At 45.1% G+C, this 22,143-nt stretch overlaps 4 protein-coding genes and 1 non-coding gene across 7 annotated transcripts; 1 reads left to right on the top strand and 4 right to left on the bottom strand.

The window, feature by feature from the left end:
• Positions 1-884: 884 nt before the first annotated feature.
• On the top strand, positions 885-17,954 carry Nha2 (Na[+]/H[+] hydrogen antiporter 2). 2 transcript variants are annotated; one of them, NM_001260322.1, is made up of 11 exons: positions 885-1,248; positions 1,630-1,899; positions 7,862-8,276; positions 12,322-12,609; positions 12,668-12,850; positions 12,928-13,103; positions 13,194-13,300; positions 15,346-15,534; positions 16,246-16,389; positions 16,719-16,820; positions 17,568-17,954. In NM_001260322.1, exons 1-11 carry the CDS (start codon positions 1,233-1,235, stop codon positions 17,820-17,822), a joined length of 2,145 nt encoding a protein of 714 aa, NP_001247251.1. In that variant the 5' UTR covers positions 885-1,232; the 3' UTR covers positions 17,823-17,954. The 2 variants fall into 2 exon arrangements, with proteins under 2 accessions (NP_001247251.1, NP_732807.1); NM_170043.2 differs by lacking the exons at positions 885-1,248; positions 1,630-1,899 and adding an exon at positions 5,852-6,022.
• On the bottom strand, positions 1,628-2,959 carry asRNA:CR43454 (antisense RNA:CR43454). The gene has a single exon (NR_048470.1).
• On the bottom strand, positions 8,845-10,118 carry Or94b (Odorant receptor 94b; the record flags this gene model as incomplete). The annotated part of the gene is made up of 2 exons (NM_079732.1): positions 8,845-8,898; positions 9,021-10,118. 2 exons carry the CDS (start codon positions 10,116-10,118, stop codon positions 8,845-8,847), a joined length of 1,152 nt encoding a protein of 383 aa, NP_524456.1.
• Positions 10,910-12,132, bottom strand: Or94a (Odorant receptor 94a; the record flags this gene model as incomplete). The annotated part of the gene is made up of 2 exons (NM_079731.1): positions 10,910-11,330; positions 11,390-12,132. 2 exons carry the CDS (start codon positions 12,130-12,132, stop codon positions 10,910-10,912), a joined length of 1,164 nt encoding a protein of 387 aa, NP_524455.1.
• A 3,294-nt stretch (positions 17,955-21,248) lies between the features above and the next one.
• Gbp3 (Growth-blocking peptide 3) lies at positions 21,249-22,143 on the bottom strand. Of its 2 annotated transcripts, none has more exons than NM_001300548.1 (1): positions 21,249-22,143. In NM_001300548.1, the coding sequence occupies exon 1, from the start codon at positions 22,103-22,105 to the stop codon at positions 21,626-21,628; it is 480 nt and encodes a 159-aa protein (NP_001287477.1). In that variant the 5' UTR covers positions 22,106-22,143; the 3' UTR covers positions 21,249-21,625. The 2 variants fall into 2 exon arrangements, with proteins under 2 accessions (NP_001287477.1, NP_651105.1); NM_142848.3 differs by having other exon boundaries at positions 21,511-22,143.

Here is a 22,143-nt window from a genome sequence, read left to right as displayed (position 1 = left end):
TTCGCAAACGACACTTTTTTTGCGCAACAACGTGTGGCACCTGATGAGGAGATGATCTGACTGGAGCACTGGATAATGGTGGTGACGTCACTGCGATTGGTTATCTTTGTCATGGGGCTGGTTTGTCCATCAGGTAAATTAAAAATATTCCAGCGAAGCAATTAAATTACAGCCACGGCGTGGGAGTGGCCACGGCGCCCAATATGATGAGCAACGTCAAAATGCAAATTGTCAGAAAAACAATTTGCAAGACAAGCGAAACTCTTTTTACTTCAAGGAAATATAATTGCTTTCCAAGCTCACAAAAATTAATAATTAATAATAAAAACAATATAAGGTAGTTTTTTTTTTAATACCATGTAAACGCAGCTGGCAAACTAAAGCGCCATCTATGGCACAGAATTGCCGCCCCAATGATAGAGCTCAAATGGGGCAGGTCGCGCACATTTCCCTAAAAAAAAGTGAAAGCGTTTAATCATTCCGACACTCACACATGGGAAATGCGCTATGATTAGAGGTCTATTAATAACGCGGCTATTCGGCGCCTTATCTAGTTCAGATAAATTATGATTACATGACAATTATTTATCAGCTAATTGGCTGCGCCTTAGAAAACTATGGGCATATTGAATCGCAGATAAACGAACCCCTTATAAATATGTAAGTGCTTCCAAACAGACCCCACCCCCACCCCTCATTTCACCCAACCCAGAAACCAACTCATTCCGCACTTTTCGCTCGACAGCAATGAAAACAGAAGGTTCGCCTTCCGCAGAGCTTGTTTGTTTGCCAATTAGTTTTAATCGAAGAGCGCTCGCTGGAGCTGCGCGAATCGGCAATTGCTTGTTTAAATGGCTTTTGCTTTTCTAATTAATGCGTTTGGCAAATATTTGCCAGTGCATGAGCTGTAATAAAAAGAAGCTCCAAGTGCTCAAGTTCCGGGGCTACTACACTATTTCATTCCGCCTTTCCGCCGGTCGTGTCGCGCGTGTTCCGTTCCCTGCATATACTATACTATATACTATATATCCACTCGATTCGCAGCTAACCAATCTCTTCAAACCGCGGCGTTTCTCTTTGGCACTCGTCAATTTTGAGCCAAGAATAGCCATTTGGACTACGTCATCGTACTGATTGCGTCAGCAGTTGTCGCTCTTTGGCATTATTTTCCGCGTTTTTTTCACTCAATCACTCAGTTTTGTTTTGTTCTCTGGATTTCGCCGACATTCGACATGAGCAGCGATTCCGGTAAGCGATTCTGGCAGCTTTCGATACTCACTTTCGGCGTTAATTTACGAGTTTATGGTTAATCAATTAAATGCCACTTTTTGCCCAAGTGCCAATAAATAAATCGTGTGCAAATATGTTCGGGCTTCCACAAGTCAAATTGTTGGGAAATTAACTCTTTTATTTATATACTTGGGACTGGAAAATAAGAATGGTAGAATGGAATTATCAATATTTTTTGTTTGATTAGCAACCCTTCGGCTTTATCTATCATGCGTAATTAAAAATGTTACCAAATAGCTTGAGTCAATTTTTTTTGTGGGAAAAAAGTATGAATATAAAGCGATTTTAATTTTAATATCATACAAATTAATTTATATATATATATATATTTTTTTTTAGATATATTGGATGTAGTGGCAGGCAGTGAGGGTCCACCCTTGCAAGCCTTTCGCAGCAGCAATCCCTTCGAGGACTCGTATCAAATGTCCTCCTGCCAGCAAGATTTCGAACGCGATCGTGATGCGAACTTGACTCCATTGCATATGCTGCGTCGAGCCAGCGAAACGGTGACCGCCAGCATCCTGGAGCCGGAAAAGGAGCACCTCCTTGGCGACAAGCCACAGGTGCCCCCTCGTGCCCATGGAAGCACCGCGCCAAGCGCCATCGAAGGTGAGTGATATGTTTAATTGCACCGCGTCGTCATGGGGAAATTCGAAAAATGCGGAACGAAAGTATTTGTTACGGAAATTCTTGCCTTTATGCAACCAGCTCCCCGGATCAGTGTGCACACAACCCGCAGACAGGACGGCAAAAAGGATGCTGAAGACAGAGACATCCAGTGGAACAGCTCCATGCCAACGCTTTGTTGGCCAGCCAAGCGAAGTGGCTCCGACAGCCAAGTGCACAATGCGTGCTCAGATATGCACATATGCACTTCAGCACATATACGAGTATTCATAGTTTGTTTATGCAAAGTTTTTGTTTCGCCGTCGAGATATCCTGGCAGAATCACAGCTTTTTCTCTCAACTGGCAGGAGCTGATTGAGGCATTTCGATTTTAAGTGAACCGCACAATCACATCTTGCACAAGATGGCGAAGGCGGGCGGGGGACACAGGGGCGTATACGTAATATTTCCGCATATTGACGACAGAGTGTCTGCGATTGACAGTCCAGTGCATCTACCGTCCCGGCTCAAACTCAAAGGCAGGCATTTCCTACACATTCCTTCTGATTTCTGGAAATATGCAAGGCTGTGCCCTGCTGGCCATGTGTGTGGACCACTTTCGTTGGCCGAGCTTTTTGTTTACGCTCCTCTGTTTTGGCAGGTGGCCCTTGCTGGTTTTTCGCCCACAGCCGAGTAGCTAGTATTTTTGAAACTCCCAGAGCAGCAATTGTTTTGCATCTGTTCAAATGCGGGTTTTCGCACCAGTCCATTGTACAACTTTTTGGGAGAATTGGGGAGAACTTCCCTTTGGGCCATCGCAATTGTGGCATTTTCACACGAATAATGAGCCAGTTTAGTTGCGCCCAAATGCCCGCAATCATACAACTAACACGAGTGGCAAAAGCCCGCGGCTCTCGGCAAAGTATGTTCCCATGAATATGCATTAACCGGGGCTCATTTCCTGTGCATTCATTTCGCATTTGCTATTCGCTTTCACATTCGGAGTGCACCACTGATTCTGATTCAGATTCCGATTCCGATTCCGATGCCCGTTTCCATTTCGCGTCTGACTCTGATTTGACTGTGGAAGTCATATTTAAATAAGTTTGCGCACCGCTGCAGGCAGCACTAATGCTCGCATGTGCAGGCACTCGTTTATATTAAATAAATTCCATTTAAATGCAGCGTTTGGGGCAATTCCTCAAGCTCAACCTTGAATGGCACAGCCCTACCATCCACCTGCCCCATCCACATTTCACCTGTCGCTTCTGCTTGTGAGTGAAACGGTGACATTTCTGTTAACTAAAGCCAACATGATATACGCTTGGCACACAAACATGCACTCGTCTATTGATAAATGCAGTGCATTGCGCATTCGCCTCATGCGCCTGTGTGTGTGTGTGTGCAAGTCAGTTCATTACGTATACGCAGTGTGCGACATTTATAAATGCCAGCTAGACTGTGACTCAGCATAATGATTGCCAAATGAATGGTAGAATGTTAACCGTCACGAAAACCCTTTCGACGCCATTTCAATTGGCGCTGGTGCGTTTCGCAGCTGTGTTGGCCCACTTTGGAGGCTTGAATACTTTGGCTAAATCTGAAGGATTTGCAGGCACTTGCACTTGCGCCACAGCTAATTACTAAAACTGCACTTAGTCGCCCCTCCCGCACTTAACCTTTGACCACCTGTCAGACTTTGGCTGCTTATTTGCCGAGCTGCAACGGGGGTTTTTTTTTTCAATTTGTCTCTGGCTCTTTTATTTACCAGCATGGCGCTGAATGGCGCTTTGTGACCTCATTTCTCTACCATTTTTATATAGTTTACCAGCCCGGAGCCAAGAAAGTGCCAGTTTCCACTGATTTGCGATGTATGAGCACTAAATTCGATGCGAATCGCTGGGGCGTGAGTTCATCTCTTGGCAGGAAGTGCGTGACAACGGAATGCAATCTTCTTCCACGCAAAGAAATTATTTTCCGAATGCGCGCTGCATGTGGAGTTGCAAGTCGGCATCAGGATTCAGGACGCGGCAAGGATGCCGGCTGGCATAGTTAAAAGGTGGTACGCTTAAGTAAACATAAATAAAATAAATGTGTTCTGAGTACGGGAAAAGTGATTTGATATATAAGTACGCCCCAGACGCAGAAAGAGTTTCAGACTTCAGACAGCAGGAACTCCGGGCTCCTTGGCGTGGAAGAGCACGGAATAAGGAGAATAAGGACTTCTGTCATCAGCGAGCGCAATTTTCCGTTTAAACATATTGAAAAAGCACCTAACGTTCGCCTGTAAATAATGAATAGTTGAATAACTGATATAAATTACTGGGGATACACATTCAGTAGACCGTCTTGCCGAGCACTTTTTATGGCACTTTTAGCTGAAAAAACAATCTAAATGTTAAGTGACAGCAAAAAAAAACTTCGTTCAACTTTGAGCAGAACTATAAATTCTCCATCCTTAGACCTAAGTGAACTTTTTCAAAGTTGTTTAGTTTTCGGGCCGACGTCGTCTGGAAAAGTGTTTGCCTCGCTTCCAATTAACACCTCAGATTCGCACTCGTACGCAATAGTCCGCACATGACAAGCGGATGACAAAAACTTTGCAGATGCAGCTGCAACTGTAACTGGAGCTCCATGGATATGGCCATTACTTTTTTCCATCAGCACATTCTGCGAAGGAGTCCTGCTCCGGCTCCTGCTGCGCTTCTTGCGACCAGTGGCATAATTTGTGTGGAAACTTCTTGGGCAATTGAAAAGCGAAATGCGAAATGCGAAAGGCATCGCAGTGCCTTGGCTTAAAATAACTTTTGCATTATTTTCGTGCCTGGTCACTTGAAAGTTGCAGAAAATATGACAAGATAAAATGCCAAAAAAGTGCCCCGGGCAAAGTGGGCGGATGGGATTGGTGCAGTGATAGGGGGGCGTGGTCGTGGCCCCGGAAACTGCCAAAGGTAATAATCAATGGGGCGGCGTCCAATGAAGCCTTAATGACCTGCCCAACTTGCAGTTCAAGTTGGCTCAACGGCTTCCCCTTTTTCTCGAGTGCAGCGCATGAATGTGAAATATGAAATATCACAGCAGCGGCAGGACCTCCGAAAGTGCTGCCTTACAATACCTGAACGCTATCTTCGCCGACACCTTTGCACAATTTATGCACCATTTTTTTTTTTTTTGCCAGGCAGCTATGGAAAAAAATAGTAAAAGTAAGTGCCGCAAAAACTTTTAAATGAGGCACATAATTCAAAAAGATGGAGAAGAAATCTTGCCTCTGTTATCATTTCATTCCCTTCCACTTTCCCCTCACCCGAGCGCCATTTCAGTTTCGGTTTTTTAGGGGCGGGTAGATATTTTAAATTAATTAGCAAAACTTAAATATTTGTTGTAGTTCAAACGCGAACTTTGCATTGAACTGGTAAATAATCAATAAGCTCGCAGCCATAATCAACTCAACCGAAATCCAACTGAACCGAGAGTTTAGCCCCTCTGAAATGGCAAATATTTGCAGGGCGTACATAAGTTTCCCTATTGGTTATGGCTAATTAATTGATAAGCAAATGCTTTGGGCCAAATAAGTGTTTATGTTGCAAGGCGGGTCGGGATTAGAAATTTCCCAGCTACTGCAATCGCCGTCTGCCCCCCAAAGATTACAACTCAATGTGATGTATGTGGGAAACATCATAATCGCGATCGGTTTATCATAATTAGCACCTGCGTTCCGATCCAGGGTTCCATCTAATAATCCCATATGTTCTCGTTATCACACAATCTCTCTCTCTCTCAGTTTGCTTGCTAATTTTAAGTTATTAAACAAATATTTTGTCTGGTTCGCTCGCGTGCCCACGAGAGCACCTCGAACTCCCAGATATATGTTTTTTTTTATTAGCATAAGATAAAAAATATATACATATTCCGTATCGAGGCTGTGGAGCTATCCGCCTAAGAGAGCTGACATCTCAGTTGTCCGCTGCCATTGAACGCGATTAGTCGGTGTTCGGCATTAAAATTGTGCGGTTCGGTTGTGAAACTGTTTCAATAAAATCGCATTTTCCACTGAATCGGAATGCGTGATGAATTTGAATACTGTTAGTTTTATGAGTGCAATCTAATTAAATTATCCGCCGAACAGGTAAGCCCCTCACAACGTTGGGAAAAACCATAGTTTTCCAACTCTCATCATTGTGTTTATTGTTGCAGTTTAGAACATTTTCACCGCATTTCACCGTGCACATAAATTGCTAACATATATTCGTTATTGTTTCAAAAACTTTGTATATTTAATATATTCTCTGGCCCCCGCGATTCCAAAGCAGATTACTTTATTATTTCGAGCGTAACTATAATTAAAATAAAATTAATTTCTGTTTTGGTTTTTACACTGCGAAGAGAAGCAGTGTTTTTCCCTATTTCGATTGCCGTTGTTTTGCGATGCGTTATCTCTTTCAGACGGGGAATCCGTGCTCATCAGCTGTTTGTTCTATTTATTTATTTTATTTATTCAGTCTCAGAAGCACAAAAAATGATAGTAGATCGACCTTGAAACATTTAGGAGGAATCTTGATTTTCTTATTAATATTTGTTTGTAATAAACCAGAAACCAGAAATCAGCTAGTAAATTCCTATCCGAAAAGAACGACTAGCTGCTAAGCCCCAATAAAGAGATATAAATCGAAATGAAGTCAAATTAAGTAATGCTCTTATTTAATTTGCGGCTATAATAATCCGAGCTCCATTAGTCGCCACTTTACTGCATAGATTCAATATTTGTGCTGCTGCATTATGACACCCAATTAGCATTGGCAATCAATTTGGGCGTGTGTGTCAAAGAGTCGCATGACGCACTGAATCACAAGCGACACGTGATCGATGGACCAATACGCAAATATTGTATATAATAGTATGGCATATAGAATCTAAGCACTGAAACATCGACAGTTCGCACCGGCGAGAATTGACGCTAAATATTTGCGCACAATTAACACGTAGCCATTCGAGTGGTGGCAAATGTCAAGCAGATTGTCTTTTCAAATCAAATACAAACTGGGATAAAAAGGGCAAAGAATCTGGCATCAAATCAAATCAACTGCTGATTGCACAGCCTATGTGGCAGCGACACACACACACACAAACACCGGCAGACAGTGTGAACTCTGCATAATAATTGAGATGTGAAGTGGATTGTAAATTCTCGTTATTAGAACGGCGCTTCAAATGCAAATATCAGTCTCCACTCCAATTAGCCCGCTGTGGCGGAGGCGTCAATTGCTTGAAAGCACTCGCAGCTAGCCGGCATTAAGTGCGCTAATTATAAATGGAAATATTTATGTATTTCCTACCACCACCTAGCGCCTTTTCCGCCATTCGCAACCTGTGAAATTGTCGCGGCAACAATGAAGCCAATTATGGAGGCACCTGTCTACTGTCGTCTGGCTGGCTTGGTTCGTCCTCAGCCTGCCGCCTGCATCGTCCTTGTGCTCGTCCTGGGCCAGGTGAAGACAGCTTCCTGCCGGCAGCGGTGCTCTTCACCCCCACGTCTTGTTCGCCGACGTGCCTCCTCGGCGGCACAATCAACGGTTGTCAATCTTTGTTGCAATCTTCATTTCGCCATCGCCTCGAGTGGTGGGAGTGACTTGTGTGTCGGCTGCACTTTGCAATTTAAACGATCCGACTGCTGTTGGGCTTTCGTTATGCATGAGCAGCGGGAATGAATGCCAAATGGGCTAAATGCACCAGTTTGGCGCTTATAAGCCGGTCGATGGTTCTGCTCTATTTCGAAAAGGATTTATGAAATAAATAGGTTGGAATATATATTGTTTCTTGCTGTAAACAAAATGCATAACTCTAGTAAGCTTTACAATTTTTCCATACTGCACATACGTTCCCCCTAATAAGTAAAAAACTCCCAAACGATTACCACCAAGTGAAAGACACATCTATTAAGGCGTTTAAATCTGTTTGCCACTTACAGCAAAACGCAGCAGACAGCAGCCAAATCAGTGGCAGCTGCAGCAGCAACAGCAGCCGTCAAGCAACAACAACAACACCAAAAGGGCACTGGCGCCAGGTGACAACATGACACAAGGTGCAGCGCCGCAGGACTCACAGGGCGACATCCTGCCCACCCGCCCGCTGCATACCAAATTAGACATACAGAAAATCCCAGAGGATGAGGCTGGCGCTGACGCCACACAAAACGCTGCAACAATAATTTTAACGCCGACATCATTAAATTTAACAAATACAACAACACAAAATGTTGCCGCCAACAATGCGGGCAACTCCAGCACCACCACCAGCACCAACACCAACTACGGCCCAGGATCCGTCTCCGGCTACCCAACTCCGAACGCAACTCCGGGCGACGAGTACAAAGGACCCAAATGGTAAGTGAAAAGCTCATGTGGCCAGCACTGCGGGTTGGAGGTTGGGGCTGCCATTGTGCGGATTTGCGCTTAACCCTTTGAATGCACTTCCGGCGGGACAGCAGCGCCGCCATTCACACTTGCATTGCACGCGTTTTTCGCATATCCGTTGGCTGGCTGCCTTTCTTTACTTCTCGTCTCGTTTCGTATTTTGTATTTTGTATTTCTTTTGTGCGCCAACAATGTCTCCGTGGAAGTTCACGCTGCACTAGGCAGCGGCGCGTGCTTCCGCTGGTCTTAAAACGGGATGGCGGGAGCGGGATTTGGGGGTCCTGTTTGTATCCTGTTAGCAGGCATATCTCATTCTCATATCCAACGACGTCTAGTCGCAGGCTAGCCCGATTTCTTGTTCCCTTTTTGGCTGCGACACTTAGTTTAATAGCTGGCGAAATGCCTTGTTGGCTGCAGGCGTTTATTCTTCATGTTCACAACAACGGGGCGTATGAGTTACAATGTTACGTATCCGACCCGTGGGTGCGTTTCCATTGTGGCGCCGCAGCAGTCGGCGGATCCCTACTCACGCTTCACTCTACTTGGATATCTTTAGCAGCAGGGCGAAGAAACTGTAGGCATTGTTGATGGTCTGCCAAAAGTTATGGGTTAGAGAGTAGAAATATATTAAGAAAATTAAGATGTGCATCTTCCTATTTATATAAAGCTTTAAAGTTATCTGATATCTTTTTTAAACTTTTGCGGAAATCTTACCTTCACAAAGATGGGTAGTCCTATTTCAAAGAACACCCCAGCTCGCACTTTAACCGGTCGCTTGAGGAACTCCATGTAGCAGTTAAGCAGCTTGCGAGTGCCCACGGAGTACTCCAGCCAATTGGTACCGAAGACACTATTAGTGAGTGCATTGGCATGAAAGGTCAACTCATTGCCGTAGTAACAGGGCAAGAAAATCTGGACGATCATGACGGCCACGAATTGCACGGTGGTCACGAAGAGTCCAGGTCGCTGCTTGAAGCCCATGTGCACCAGTCGATAGGCACTGAAGCAGATGATGAAGGCACTGAAGACCACTTGGGATAGAACATAGGGTGAAACTAACACTTCGCATTCCCTCGTCAATCGGCGGACTTTAGTGTGCAGTTGGAAAATGCGGCGCAACTCCGGTCTGGCTTTCTCTTCGGCTGCATTTTTCAAGGCCTCCAGTCGCATTCCCAAAAGCCTGAAAAGCGAGGCGATGTGGAACATGAAATAACAGCCTAGTGTGTCCAGTAGGATGTTGGATAGACAGCACAGGGTCATGGCCACCACATTATAGCCCCAAGCGTAGAAGTATCGTTCCCTGGTGCGCCACTCGAATGGCACGTAGTAGCCAAAGGGCAGCTCGTAATCCTCCTGGAAAAACACGCTTATATAACCCATTACAGCCACGAAAAGGCTGCCCCAGATGTACCAGTAAAATATTCTCTTAAAGTTCCTCTGATTTTGCTGCCAGAATTTGATTTCCTCCGAATTGCGCAGATTAAATGCGGGATCGTGTTGCAATTCGTGGATTAGACTAGCAGCTTCATGACGACGATACCAAATATTCAGCAGTTTAGTGACCAATGCCAGTTCGGTGATGGACATGTACAGAACTTGACCAGCTTCCTCAAAATCTGACGATGTAATAGCTTCATACCACATTAAGGCAATATACGTGAAGGTCAGTGGAAGGTGCAGTACAAAAGGATATATTCGTTTTAGCCAGGTTAATACTCCATCCTCGCCCTCGTTTTCCCATTTAAGAAGTCCTATCCAACGTTGGATTACTAAAAGTGTTTGGATGGCACTTAGGCGATTTGTAGACTCCATTTCCAGCAGCTTAGTTTTAATTAACTTAATGAAATGCTCGAAAGATTTTAAGGCTTTTATAACCTTTGAGTTTTAATAGCCTCAATGGGTAGCCTTGTGGAATTTTTTGTTGATTCAAGGTGAACTAGGGTGGTATCATTTTACTTTGTCCAGCTTGAACTTACTTTCTACATCCTAGTTCACTTCTAGTTCCTTAAAATTACTGCTGACATCCTTTATAACAATATATATATTCATTTGTGATTATATTACATTTTAAGGAACCGGTTCATTTTGTGAGCTTAGTTCTCAGTGCGTTCCGTCCCTGATTTACTTAGGTAACCAGCCAAAATATTTATACAACTAATGAGCAGGGCAATTACAATAATTAGCTTGTCGACATTACCATACGTTAATTGTTGACCGATACTAAATGGCTAAGACACGCAATTGGAAGCAGGATTCTTAGGGGAAGAACTCATCATTCAAAACCCCTTTTTATTACCAAATTCGACGATTTATCATCAGTGCAATGAAGCCTGTTCACCGGTAAACATGTTTACATATGAATTTTTCTTGAAATAATTTTGAATACGTTCCATATTTTTCAAGACTCTTGAATTTGAATACATTTGATGGTAAGGCTTTCTATATGACTTCCATTATGTAATCTATAAAACTTTTATGGTACTTGTGACTTAATATCTCTTTATAACATATGCTTTTAATAATGGTGTCCCATTCTTAAAATTCAGAAAACAGGTTTTATTATTTCAGATGCATTCAGTAATATTTATTAAAAGCTTGACATGTTAATTCGATACATTTAGTAATAAAGCCAAGAAACTGTAGGCGTTGTTGATGGTCTTAACAAAAATTGGTAGTCCCACGGCGAAGAAGTTGCCAGCCCGGATGGTCACCGGTTTCTTCAGGTGCTCCATGTAGGCATTGAGTAACTTTCGAATCGGTGGCCGACATTCCAGCCAATTGGTATGGTAAACCTCGTTGGTCAGCTGATTGGCATACACGGTTATCTCGTTTCCATAGTAGCAGGGCAAGTAAATCTGCAGGATCATCACACTGACAAACTGCAACATGGATATAAACTGGCCGGGATTATCGCGAATTCCCACATGCTGCAAGCGGTATCCACTAAAGCAGATGATCAGGGCACTCAAAATGATCTGAGATAGGATATAGGGAGATACGATTCTCTGGCAGGTCAGGGTTAGGCTGTAAAATAGAACAATATATAAGCAAGAGAAGGAATGTATTTGCGAGAGATACTATACCTTCTAATCCTCTGATGCATAATGAAGATGGCACGCAACTGCTGGCCAAAAATGGTATCATTCTTCATATTCTTCGTTTCCCTCAATCGCAGACCAAGCAGTCGGTACAAAAGAGAGATATGGAACAGGAAATAGCAACCCAGGGTGTCCAGGGTAATGTTTGAGATGCAGGTCAGCGTCATGCCCGCCATATCGTAACCATAGGCGAACCAGTACCTTCTCTCGTTCTGCCATTCGAAGGGCACGTAGTAGGCAAAGGGCAGTTCGTAGCCCTCCAGAAAAAGTACTCCAGTGCAGCCACTATATACCACGCCCAAGCTAATCAGAATGTAGATGTAGAAGAACCACTTGAAGAATCGTTGCTCCCGGCGCCAAAAGTCTACCTCCTCCTGGTTGTGGAGTTGGTAGTCCGGAGCATGTTGGAGTTCGTACATCAGCCGCCAAGCTTCGGTGCGATAGTGCCAAATGCTCAGGATTTTCACCACCAAAGCCATCTCGGTGATGGACATGTACAGAACCTGGCCAGCCTGCTCCAGATTGCTCGAGATGAAGGCCTCCAGCCACATGAGTCCAATAAAGGTGAAGGTAATGGGCAGATGGAGCAGGAAGCGATAGTTGCGCTTTACAAAACCGGTGAAAGTCCACTCCTCTTCCGATTTCAAGGACCACGGCCAGAGGCCAAATAGTTGCATGACCTGAAGAATTAGGCGCATGGATTCAATGCGATCCTTGTGTTTATCCATTTTGTCCTGACTCTATTTTCCCTGGGCCGTCCGCTTTTATAGCTCTAAGTGGGCTCGATAATTAGCGGCAATTATGTGTACATAGTTGAAGAAAGGAATACATGATACGTTTTTTAAGGGAAGAACTACCTCAGTACACTCGAAACCTTTGTGGCCGTTGGTTTAACTCTTTTCTTGAACTTCCTGCAGGTGGCTATATATCCGTTCGCATTGGGTGAACACTTCCGAGCTGGTGGCCCTACTGGCCATTTTCCTGGGCCTTTGGGCCATGGGCTGGGTTCTGCTGCCGGAGTACTCCCAACCACCGACCGTCATCATGCGCATTGCATTCCTCTTTGTGGGCGCCCAGATCTCCGGCATCCTGGTCACCTTTGTCCATCTGCCCGACATGCTGGGCATGCTTTTCTTTGGCGTACTTTATGCCAACCTGGGCCTGGCCAATTTCGAGGGCTATCAGAAGTTTGAGCTGTTCCTCAGGTAAGATTTCATTTAAATCCGTGTTACATTTAATGTGAGCTTGTTTCCACCTGCGAAGGGAAATGGCCCTGATCAACATCATGTTGCTGGCTGGCCTCGGGCTGGATGGAGATGCCTTCAAGCGGCTGTGGTTCATGATACTCCGGTTAACCCTGCTGCCCACAATTGTGGAGGTGGCAGCCATCGCCGGACTGGCCAATCTTACACTCTCCATGCCCTGGCTGTGGGGCATTGCTTTGGGGTAAGTTAATGAGCTAATGGAATACGTGGATTATCGAATGCCATAATGGGTACTGAGAACTTGGGGTTATCTTACAGCCTTGTCATCACCGCCGTTTCACCGAATGTGGTCGTCACCGTGATGCTGAAGTTGAAGGAGGATCGACTCGGCCTGAACAGCGGCATTCATACGCTCATCTATGCCATGACCACATGCAACGATGTGGTAGCCATCTTCATGTTTGGCGTGATAATCAGCGTAATATTCTCAACGAGTGCGTGCCACCCGTCGTGACCGGGAATCGAAATCACAATCCCAGCCAGAGTTAAATAAACCCCCACTTCGCTTCCACTTCCATTTCCAGCTTCGCTTACCCAGCAAGTGCTGCAGGGTCCCATTGGCATCGGGATTGGACTCGTTTTTGGCTATCTCTACGGCTCGATGCTCCAGTACTTGCCATCCCGGAACGCGGTAAGCTGCCAGACAAAGGCGCGGACCTAGACGCAGTTCGTCCTTTGCGTCCTGCCGTCCTCCTCTTCTTTCTGCTGCTACATCTCGTCGTCGAGCGGGCTGCACTTAAAATGCACATTCAGTGAACACTTAGACACTCAATCAGCGCATTTAATGATGCAAAACGCGCGCCAGTCTCTAGAGGCGAGGAACTGGGTGGGGAATGTGGGGGCTGTGCCATATGTACGTGGGGCTGCAGACAATTGCACTGGGGCAAATGACTGGTGCAAGCTAAAAATTGACTTCACAAGGGAAATTTCGCATGAACTAGTTTCTAGAATGGAAAATATGGCATGGGCATAAAGTGTTAGTACATTTATTTTTATACCAATTTCTAGCAGTAACTATTTATCATTCCCATTAGAATCAATCAGATTACCTACTCTAGCAGACTATGGAATTTTCCTAAAAGCTAGAGAATTATCACCTAGATGCCTTTTTTAGATGCCTCTTTTTCGCGCAGTGTTAGCTTCCGTACAGTCCCCCCTCCCCCCATTCACGGTTGTTTGTGTGGGTGCATTTTGCATAAAAAGACACTTACATGCATAGCGGCAACGACAACGGCAACGGCGAAGCTGGCGACATTTGCGACGACAGTTACTGCCAGCATCTATGTGAAGTTATGCCGGGGACATCGAGGCAGCCGCAGCCAGAGCCACAAAACTCATTGCCGCAACTTACACCGCTAATGGCGCGCATAATCAAACGCCATGGGTGGTGCATACTGCACTGCATGCGCTGCACCAACCACCCACCACCCACTAACAACGCAAGCCATCAAACCTCCCAAGCCCTCCATCTGTACAACCTCCGTATACACACACTCCCGTCGAGTTCTCATAACTTTTGTTTTCTGCAAGTCGCGCTCGCCTTTGCCATCGTCAAGTGGCATCCACATCCGCATCCACGCAGTGCTGCAGTTTGTACAAAAATTTCACGCTGAGCGCCGTTGAAGTTGCATCCTTGCATATTTTACACACCCACTCACCTCGTACCGCCCATCAAGCACACTCACACCGTATATATATATATATATATACATAGCATATATATATACATCCGCGGGCTATTCACTGTCATCTCCCAAAGGGGTAAAAATGGTGCGATGGGTGGCTGTCATCAGGCCTCGGTTTTTGGTCTCAGCATATTTTCGCATGTCATTGCTACCGCCTTTATTTTATTATTATTACGCAGTGCTCTTCAATTTTGCATTCAACGTCACCTTTTGCCACTTACTTTTTTTGCCAAAGCCAGTTGACTGTATTTTCCAATAAGATATTCGCGCAAAACTTTGTAATTCAACGAGGTGGCGGCAACTCAAGTTGGAAAATTAAATGTGCCGTCGTGAAAGAAACGTTGAGTTTCTCACCTTATAATAAAGACTGGTAACCTAACGATGTGCTGGCAAAGTCAATTTCATGTCATTTTACCAGAACGAGCGCAGCTTAAAGTTAAATACAAATAGCTCGACAAAGGTGTGAGGGTGTAAATTGAATTGCAGCAATTTGCGGCATAGTTGGAAAATCACCGAGTAAATTAAAAAAGATTCCAATCACTCGCTCAGCACCAGCCGGGCTAACTGACAACTTGACACAGCAGATATTAAAAAATATCCAAAAACTCTCGACCGAGAAAACATTGTTGCAGGCGAGATTTATCAGATCTAAACCCTTGTAGAAGTCATTTTAGTGCAATTTTAGAGCCTGGAAAAACCCGGTATATATGCAAACGAAAACAAGGCGAGAGGACACAGGACACTATCCTTTTTTCCTCGATTTTCCCTGACTGCAGCACACGTTGCGTATACGCAGCTGACCGCACACGCAAAACACAAACAATGCTGGCGATGGCTGGTGGTTGGGGGTATAAAAAAGCAGTTTCCATCAGAGTTTTGTAAAGTGATTTCGTCATTTTTTCTCCACTCAGCCCGCCTAACTTACCTACCTGTTTTGCCATTCACTCCCTTCATATCTGTCCTTGTTTCCGCACATCCCACATCTTTGCAGACGTACGCAAATGGCCTCCGCTTCGTACTCACCATCTTGGGCGGAACCATCGCCGTGATGGGCAGCCGCGTCATCGGTTATACGTCGGCCGGAGCCCTGGGTTGTGTAACGACCGCCTTTATTGCGAGGATTGGCTGGCGACGGGAGGAGACCAGACTGACGCCCCAGCAGCTGCAGGCCCAGCAAATTGTGAGTATCCTTTGCACTGGGCATTATTTGTGGGCCATCTTGGACGAAAATGGTATAATGAATAATGATGGTGATTTAATGCAGAATAATATAGGATTGAATATGGGCTTTCATTCAAAATCTCCAAGTTAATACTATAACTCACTTATAATTTCTTTCTCTGTCCAGAATCGAAACCAAGTCCAATCGAAACCAAGTCTCTGAGCTGGAGACTTTGGCTTTGCCGCCACTTTTGCGTTTCTGAGTGCTTTTTGGGGTATTGGAGCTACAGTCGCTCTTTTGCTGCTTTCTTTGCTTTCGGGTCAAGAAAAATGTTCCCTGGCAATAGTGCCATTTTTTATGTCTGTACCGCTGCAGCTGTAAAAAGCGCCTGTATGTTCGGGATTTCTGCTAGGTAATTTGTGACATCACGTCCTTGTCCCATGTCAGAGTTGACTGCCGGCTCTCGATTTGTTTCGAGCATGTGTTTTTTGCATCCTTGTTTTTAACATCCTCCTTTCATTTACCTTTGCCTTAAACTTTTAACCCAGTTGCTGTCCAGGGAGGTCTTTTTTCACTCCGCACTTGCACTTGAGTCTTGAGTTCCGAGGAAGCGCCTTGTAAGCCGATTGGCTTGCTTTCCCGGGAAGTAGGGATGGACGTCTTTTAGCTTTTAGAAAACATAATGAATTGGGCCACGATCTAATAACAACCTATTGATTCTCCTTGCAGGCGAGTGTGCCCAAGCGACTGGACCTCATGTGGAAGTTCCTCAAGCCCGTCTCGTTTGCGCTCATTGGCAAGGAAATTAATTTCAACGTGCTGCAGGGCCATGTAATCGGTTATGGCGCATTGTTGGTGCTCGTCGGAAGTTTGGTAATTAAAATGGTCGCTGGAGGCGTGGCTGGTGGTGCAACAAATGCTTGCTCCGGCCACTTATTTAATTTCTTTCTGGCCCTCCGACCAGTTGGTGCGGGGAATACTGCACGGTCCCCGCGGTGTTGGGCACCCCATCCATTCATATCCATTCTGGTCGGAATGGCGACCAAGTGGAGATTCCGGTTGGGTGTGGTGGGTGAACTGAAATGAAAATGTTCCGGGACCGCAATGCAAATGTTACCTGCAAGCACACAGAAAATGCAAAAAAAAAGAAACGGAGGGAGAAAAACATCTAGAGATGACCACTTTCTTGTTCTTGTTTTCAGTTTCGCCTGGCTTTTGCATATTTATCCACATATGGCGGAAATCTGTCGAGAAAGGAACGTGCCTACATTACAATTTCCGGTTTTCCCAAAGCAACTGTCCAAGTAAGTTTCCCGTTCCGCGTGTCATGTTGCTGCGGTTCCCATTCCCATTCCCCATTCCCAATCCGAGTCCCCTTTTACCCTACCAGCCCGTTTTCATTTCCCATTTTCCATTCGTTGTCTCCCGGCCTGGTGGCGCTTTTTATTTCATTGCCGGCCATTTCACTCGCTTGCCACGAGCAGACTGACCATCGTCCTGGTTGTCCTGCTTGTCCTGGTCGTCCTGGCCGCTCTGGTTGTTCTGGCCTGGTGTTTTCCCCATGCTTAAGTTATACACGTATTTGCAGGTCATGTTCTCTTGGCCAGAGACAGAGTCAGAGTCAGAGTCATCGCAGGACCTGCTCATGCTCCTGCTCCTGCGGCTGCAGTTGGCATGCCAGCCTTTTGTTTGCAGTTTAACCGCAAGCGAACATTTTGTTTATGTCGCCTGAGCAGGCGAGTGTGCGTCTGTGGTTTACAGAAATTTAAATGTTACGCTGGCTTACTTACTTCGTCCAAAAAATCCAGAGGAAGACAACCAAAAAAAAAAACCAGGACGGCGGTCACATGTGTGCGTCCGTCTAACTTTGCCCTAATATGCGGTGCATATTTCAGTGTCCACCTTTTTCGTACTGATTTAATTAAAATTGCACAGCAAACTGCATTTAATCTGACCCCGCTGCAAATCACATATCACTCATACGCAGCGGTGGCCGCTGCTTAATATGAGCCCCAGCTAACCCTCTCTCTCTGTCTCTCTTTTCCCCTTAGGCCGCCTTGGGTCCAGTGGCTTTGGACATGGCACGTGCTGCCAGCGTGGCCAGTCCGGAACAGCTTGCGCTGGCCGGGAATTTGCTCATCATCTCGGTGCTGGCGATTATATTCACCGCCCCGCTGGGCGCCATTCTCATGCTGCGGTTGGCGCCATATTGGCTCAAACATGGAGATGCAGTGGAGGCGGTTGACTCTCCAACCACGCCCATCGCCCCCACGCTGGGCAGCACCAATTCCTCGAAGGGGACATAGCTTCAGGTTGATCTGGAGCCGAAACTTTTAATCCATGCCGTACTTATGTAGCCATTTCATTCGTACTTATACTTACGTGTACTTAGGTATTACGCTGTTCAAATAAAAGTAAATGCGAAAAGTTAGCAACATATTTTGCTCGAAGGTTTCAAATTTTTTTCAATTCATTCCCAATTCGATGCGAAGCGCACCTTTTTTTATGGTTCGGAAATTCCCAGTTATTTGCTTACTTGTACGGGGCCGGGCCCTTAAATTTCGGCGAATTAACAAAGTTTGGCCCTAATCCCGCAGGACTAATGCCCCCAAATGGGCAACTTGGCCGACTGGGATTTTATTGTTTTTCCTGTCGCTGCAAATAAGAAAAGCTTTTCGGCACCTAATTATGACAGGATCTGTGTTAATCCCGAGCACCGAGCCCTTGCTAATTGGTTTTATAATTAATTTGGGTGGATTTAAATGGTACTTCGTGTCAATCTGTTGCGAGTTTTTGTGACATGTCGATGACAATCCGTATTAATGATTGACAATTGAACAGAATGTTAATGCGAATAGAGGCCGATTAAGGCGTTCACTCGTCGAGTTGGTCAAGTAAATAAATGGACCCAAATTGATATCGTTATTTTCAAAGCAGAGTTGTCCCCTTTTTCCCCTTTTTCACCCCTTAACGCATTTTAACGCCTTTTGCTTTTGTGGCAGAATCATTTGGCTCCGAGCTGGTTGAAAAAGCTAGAGCCATGGCTAAAGCAAAAAAAAAACACAAAATAATGGCAAAGAGGAAAGAATGCCATTTAATTGAAAAGTGATTGTGGGGCCAACCAGCATCGAGTTGTCCCCCTTTTTCGCCAGGCGATGCAGAATTTGCAATGCAAACGGCTTAGAATGAACTTGATGTTCTGGCCGCCTTTGAAGCTTTTGGTTCTAGTTGCTGCTGCTGCGGTCGCATGACAACCGATGGTACCGGGAAAAAAGAGAAAATTTTTTTCCCCAAATTGTGACCAATTTCGAATCGAAGCAGTGAGGGAAATGTAGAATATTTTTTGGAATTTATCGAACCAACTATGCTTCTAAAACCGATCAAACAAATATTCTCTCAAAGGATATGATTCTCGGATAGCATATTCCATGACACAATTGTAGTTGAGTCTCAATGGTATAAATTATATAAATTTAAAGAAGTATCTACATTTTTCCCAGTGTAATAGCTGAGCTTCAGCTGTGGCCGGTTGAGTGAATGCTGAAAGGAATGAAATTAAAAGACGGCAAAAACGACAGAAAGTGAAAGAGAGAGAGAGAAAAACTTATCATTTTTATTATCCTGCAGCTGCGCATATTTATAACCGTATGTCCCCGTCTCTTTCGCATTCGCATTCACCATGCGATTCACCATCTCTTTCATCATCGGTGGCCTTTGTGTGACTCGAAAAAGAGTTGGGAATTGAAGGTAAATTAGTGTTATTAAAATGGCTGCACAAAAATAATTGCGCAACTAAATGAAAATTTTAATGAAAATTCTTTGGTTTCTTCCCTAGTTCACCTCCGTACCTGCCAACCTGTGTACCTATGTATATACCTGTTCGCTTTTCCGCTCTTTTGCTGCACCGATTGCCCCTGCTTTCTGTTATTAGTTGCATTGTTTCCGCAGTTGATGTCCGTGCAATTAGCATAATGAAAGCAGCTGCAAAAGCTGGCATTTTTACGTTTGTATAACTAGGGTAAAATGCCAGTGGGATAGAGCATCGGTTGGCCGGCTAAGGGCTATACAAATAATGGAGTGCGTAACTGGCGGAAAAGCCAGATTCGAGGGCCGCAATTACGCCACAATTGAGTTATGTTCGCATCACATCAATTATGCTGCCACCGGCATAATCCTTCAAAACTCATTGCTCTTATCGCGGCCATTGAAATGCCACCGGCCATAGATCAACCTTATCAGCGCAGCCAAAGCATTTTCCTGCGCCAAATAAATTCCAACAGTTTATTATTCTAATTCGCATGCCGAATTCCGGGCTGGAAAAGAACGCCAGGCACGTCACTGCCTTACCCACCCAGAAAGCCACCTGAAAAGCCACCCAAATCCAAACCAAGCCAATCCAATCCAAACCAACCACCCACAGACAGCCAACCGATATGGCGAAAAAGGAGTTGTGCGAGTGCCAAACGAAATCAAATCAAAAAGTTCACAAAAATGCCAGACCAAGAGAAATTAAGTTATAAAATTTTAAGGACTATGCGCAGTTTAATTTCCAAATACCATGCCACCGCCAACCGTACCACCAAGACACACAGGTGGGTGGGGCGGTGTGGTGCGTTGTTGTGGTGGTGGTGTGGTTTTTGTTATGCGCCGATTACCATAAAAACAAGCCAAAGAAAGTTGCGTCCTCCTGCTAAACCGACGCTCGGAAACGGAAATCAAGAAAACAAAAAGAATGGGGCACAAATGAAGTCAAAACCTGGCTAAGGCGCGCGCTCCTTCAGTTAATAAAGTTAGTTGCGTTTGGCTTGACGGCGAAACTTTTGAGTTATAAGCGCGCAAATTATGGCTTACAACAAAGCAAAAGCTAAAGCTAAAGCAATGGTTGTGGCGGCAAAAAGCAGTCCACAATGCCCACGAACAAAGGAAAACAATTAACATGACGAAGACACATAAAATTTCCACCAGCCCCATTCCAAATCCTCCTCCTTGATCCCCATAGTTGGGTGCGTCGAATTAGCAGTTGTATTCTCTGGGCTCGAAATGTGCGTCAATCACGTGATGGAAGTAGGCTTCAAAACCTACACAAATCCACCACCTTCACCCATCCAAATGGGCCAAAAAAGAAGGCGTCTCTTGTCTGCGTCTTGTTGTTTTGTTAATTTTAATACATGTACTTTTTATCGCTCGGCATTCCGAGCATTCAAGCTGCTGGCTGGAATTAAGCCATTTGTTAGCTATATCTGTGGCTTTGGCTTTTTCGGCAACTCCTCCTTCAATCCAGGACCTCGTCCTCCTTATCCTGTTTGCTGGAGGCTATCAATGGCGGGGGCTACAGGTCACAGCACATCACAGTTATTTTCGTGCAAATGGCATATTTTTTATGGCTTGTCGCTGGCTGCTCGTTTCTCCCGTTGTAATTAGACAAAATTGTTGACTGCCACGACTCCGCCCAGTGCCCCGCCCATTTGGAGGTAAGCCCCCCCACCCCCACTTCATTCAGTCCCTAATTCCGCCACTCATGTCTGAGTCCACCGATTCCCAACCAACCAAAGGAGGTGTGTTTGACACTTGGCGTGTCGGGACAGCAAAAGTATTATTCCCGAACAGTGACCACTCACGGCGGAGAATGCACTTACAAAAATATGTTCAAAAAACAATTAAAGAAATTTTAATTTATTTCTAGAGGTTATAAGCAGCTGGTCTAAACAGCAAACGAAATAGAGTTAGGGCATGTAAGTTGTTAATTATTTATCTATTTATTTATTATTTTAAAAATGGCCAAAACTCTTTTTATTCTTGCCAACAGCGAGTGCATTGTTTTGAGTCCACACTTTTTTCACTAGTATATATGAAAATACCAGTTTGATTTGAAATGTTTTCAACTCACTGATAACACAATCACTAGTCACAAACCGCAGCCATTTGTTGTGACTGGCAGATTGGTGGTATTTACACCCGAAACACTTATCAAATTGTTCACTGTGTTCGATCTTTGGGCAAAAGCCGTTCGTTTGGGTTTTATTGTGATTATTGGGAGCAGGCATGTATATAAAAACGAAAATTCCACAGGTATAATTATGCAGTAAACACGTGTCACGAAGCCATCGAATCACCAGATTTCCCGACAGCGACCACGATGGTCGGGCAGATAGCCGGGCTGGCAGGGGAAGTCGATCATGGCCACCATCATGGTCTTCTCGGTGGTGGTTTGGCCGGCGACCGGAGGCTCCGTGTTTGCCTCGTGGACGGCCAGCACCTGTTGCTCGTCGAGATCGACACACTGGTTGGGCTGAACGGGACTGGTCTGGTTATTGGGACAGGTGATCCTGTGCAGGCAGTATTTCACACACGGTTTTGGAGCCTGAACATTCGCCAGCTTCTTTTTGCACTTGAACTGCGCCACACAGTCCTTCGGGATTTCGGGAATATTGTTGTTGATGTAGAAGGGTCGGCGGGGCTCCTCTGTGGTCGTCGTAGTTGTGCTGGTTGTTGTGGAGGTGGACTCCCTGTGGAAAATTCTGCCCAGAATTCCGCCCTGGACGGCGGCTACCAGCAGAGCGGCCAATAAGGCCACAAGAAACCGCTTCATCGCCGACTTGTTGGCACTGCGATAGACGTTCGACTACC

The sequence above is a fragment of the Drosophila melanogaster genome, chromosome 3R (genome assembly GCF_000001215.4).
Source record: "Drosophila melanogaster chromosome 3R".
Classification (NCBI taxonomy): domain Eukaryota; kingdom Metazoa; phylum Arthropoda; class Insecta; order Diptera; family Drosophilidae; genus Drosophila; species Drosophila melanogaster.
The sequence above is the reverse complement of the archived record's forward strand: the minus strand, read 5'-3'. Positions and strand labels throughout refer to the sequence as shown.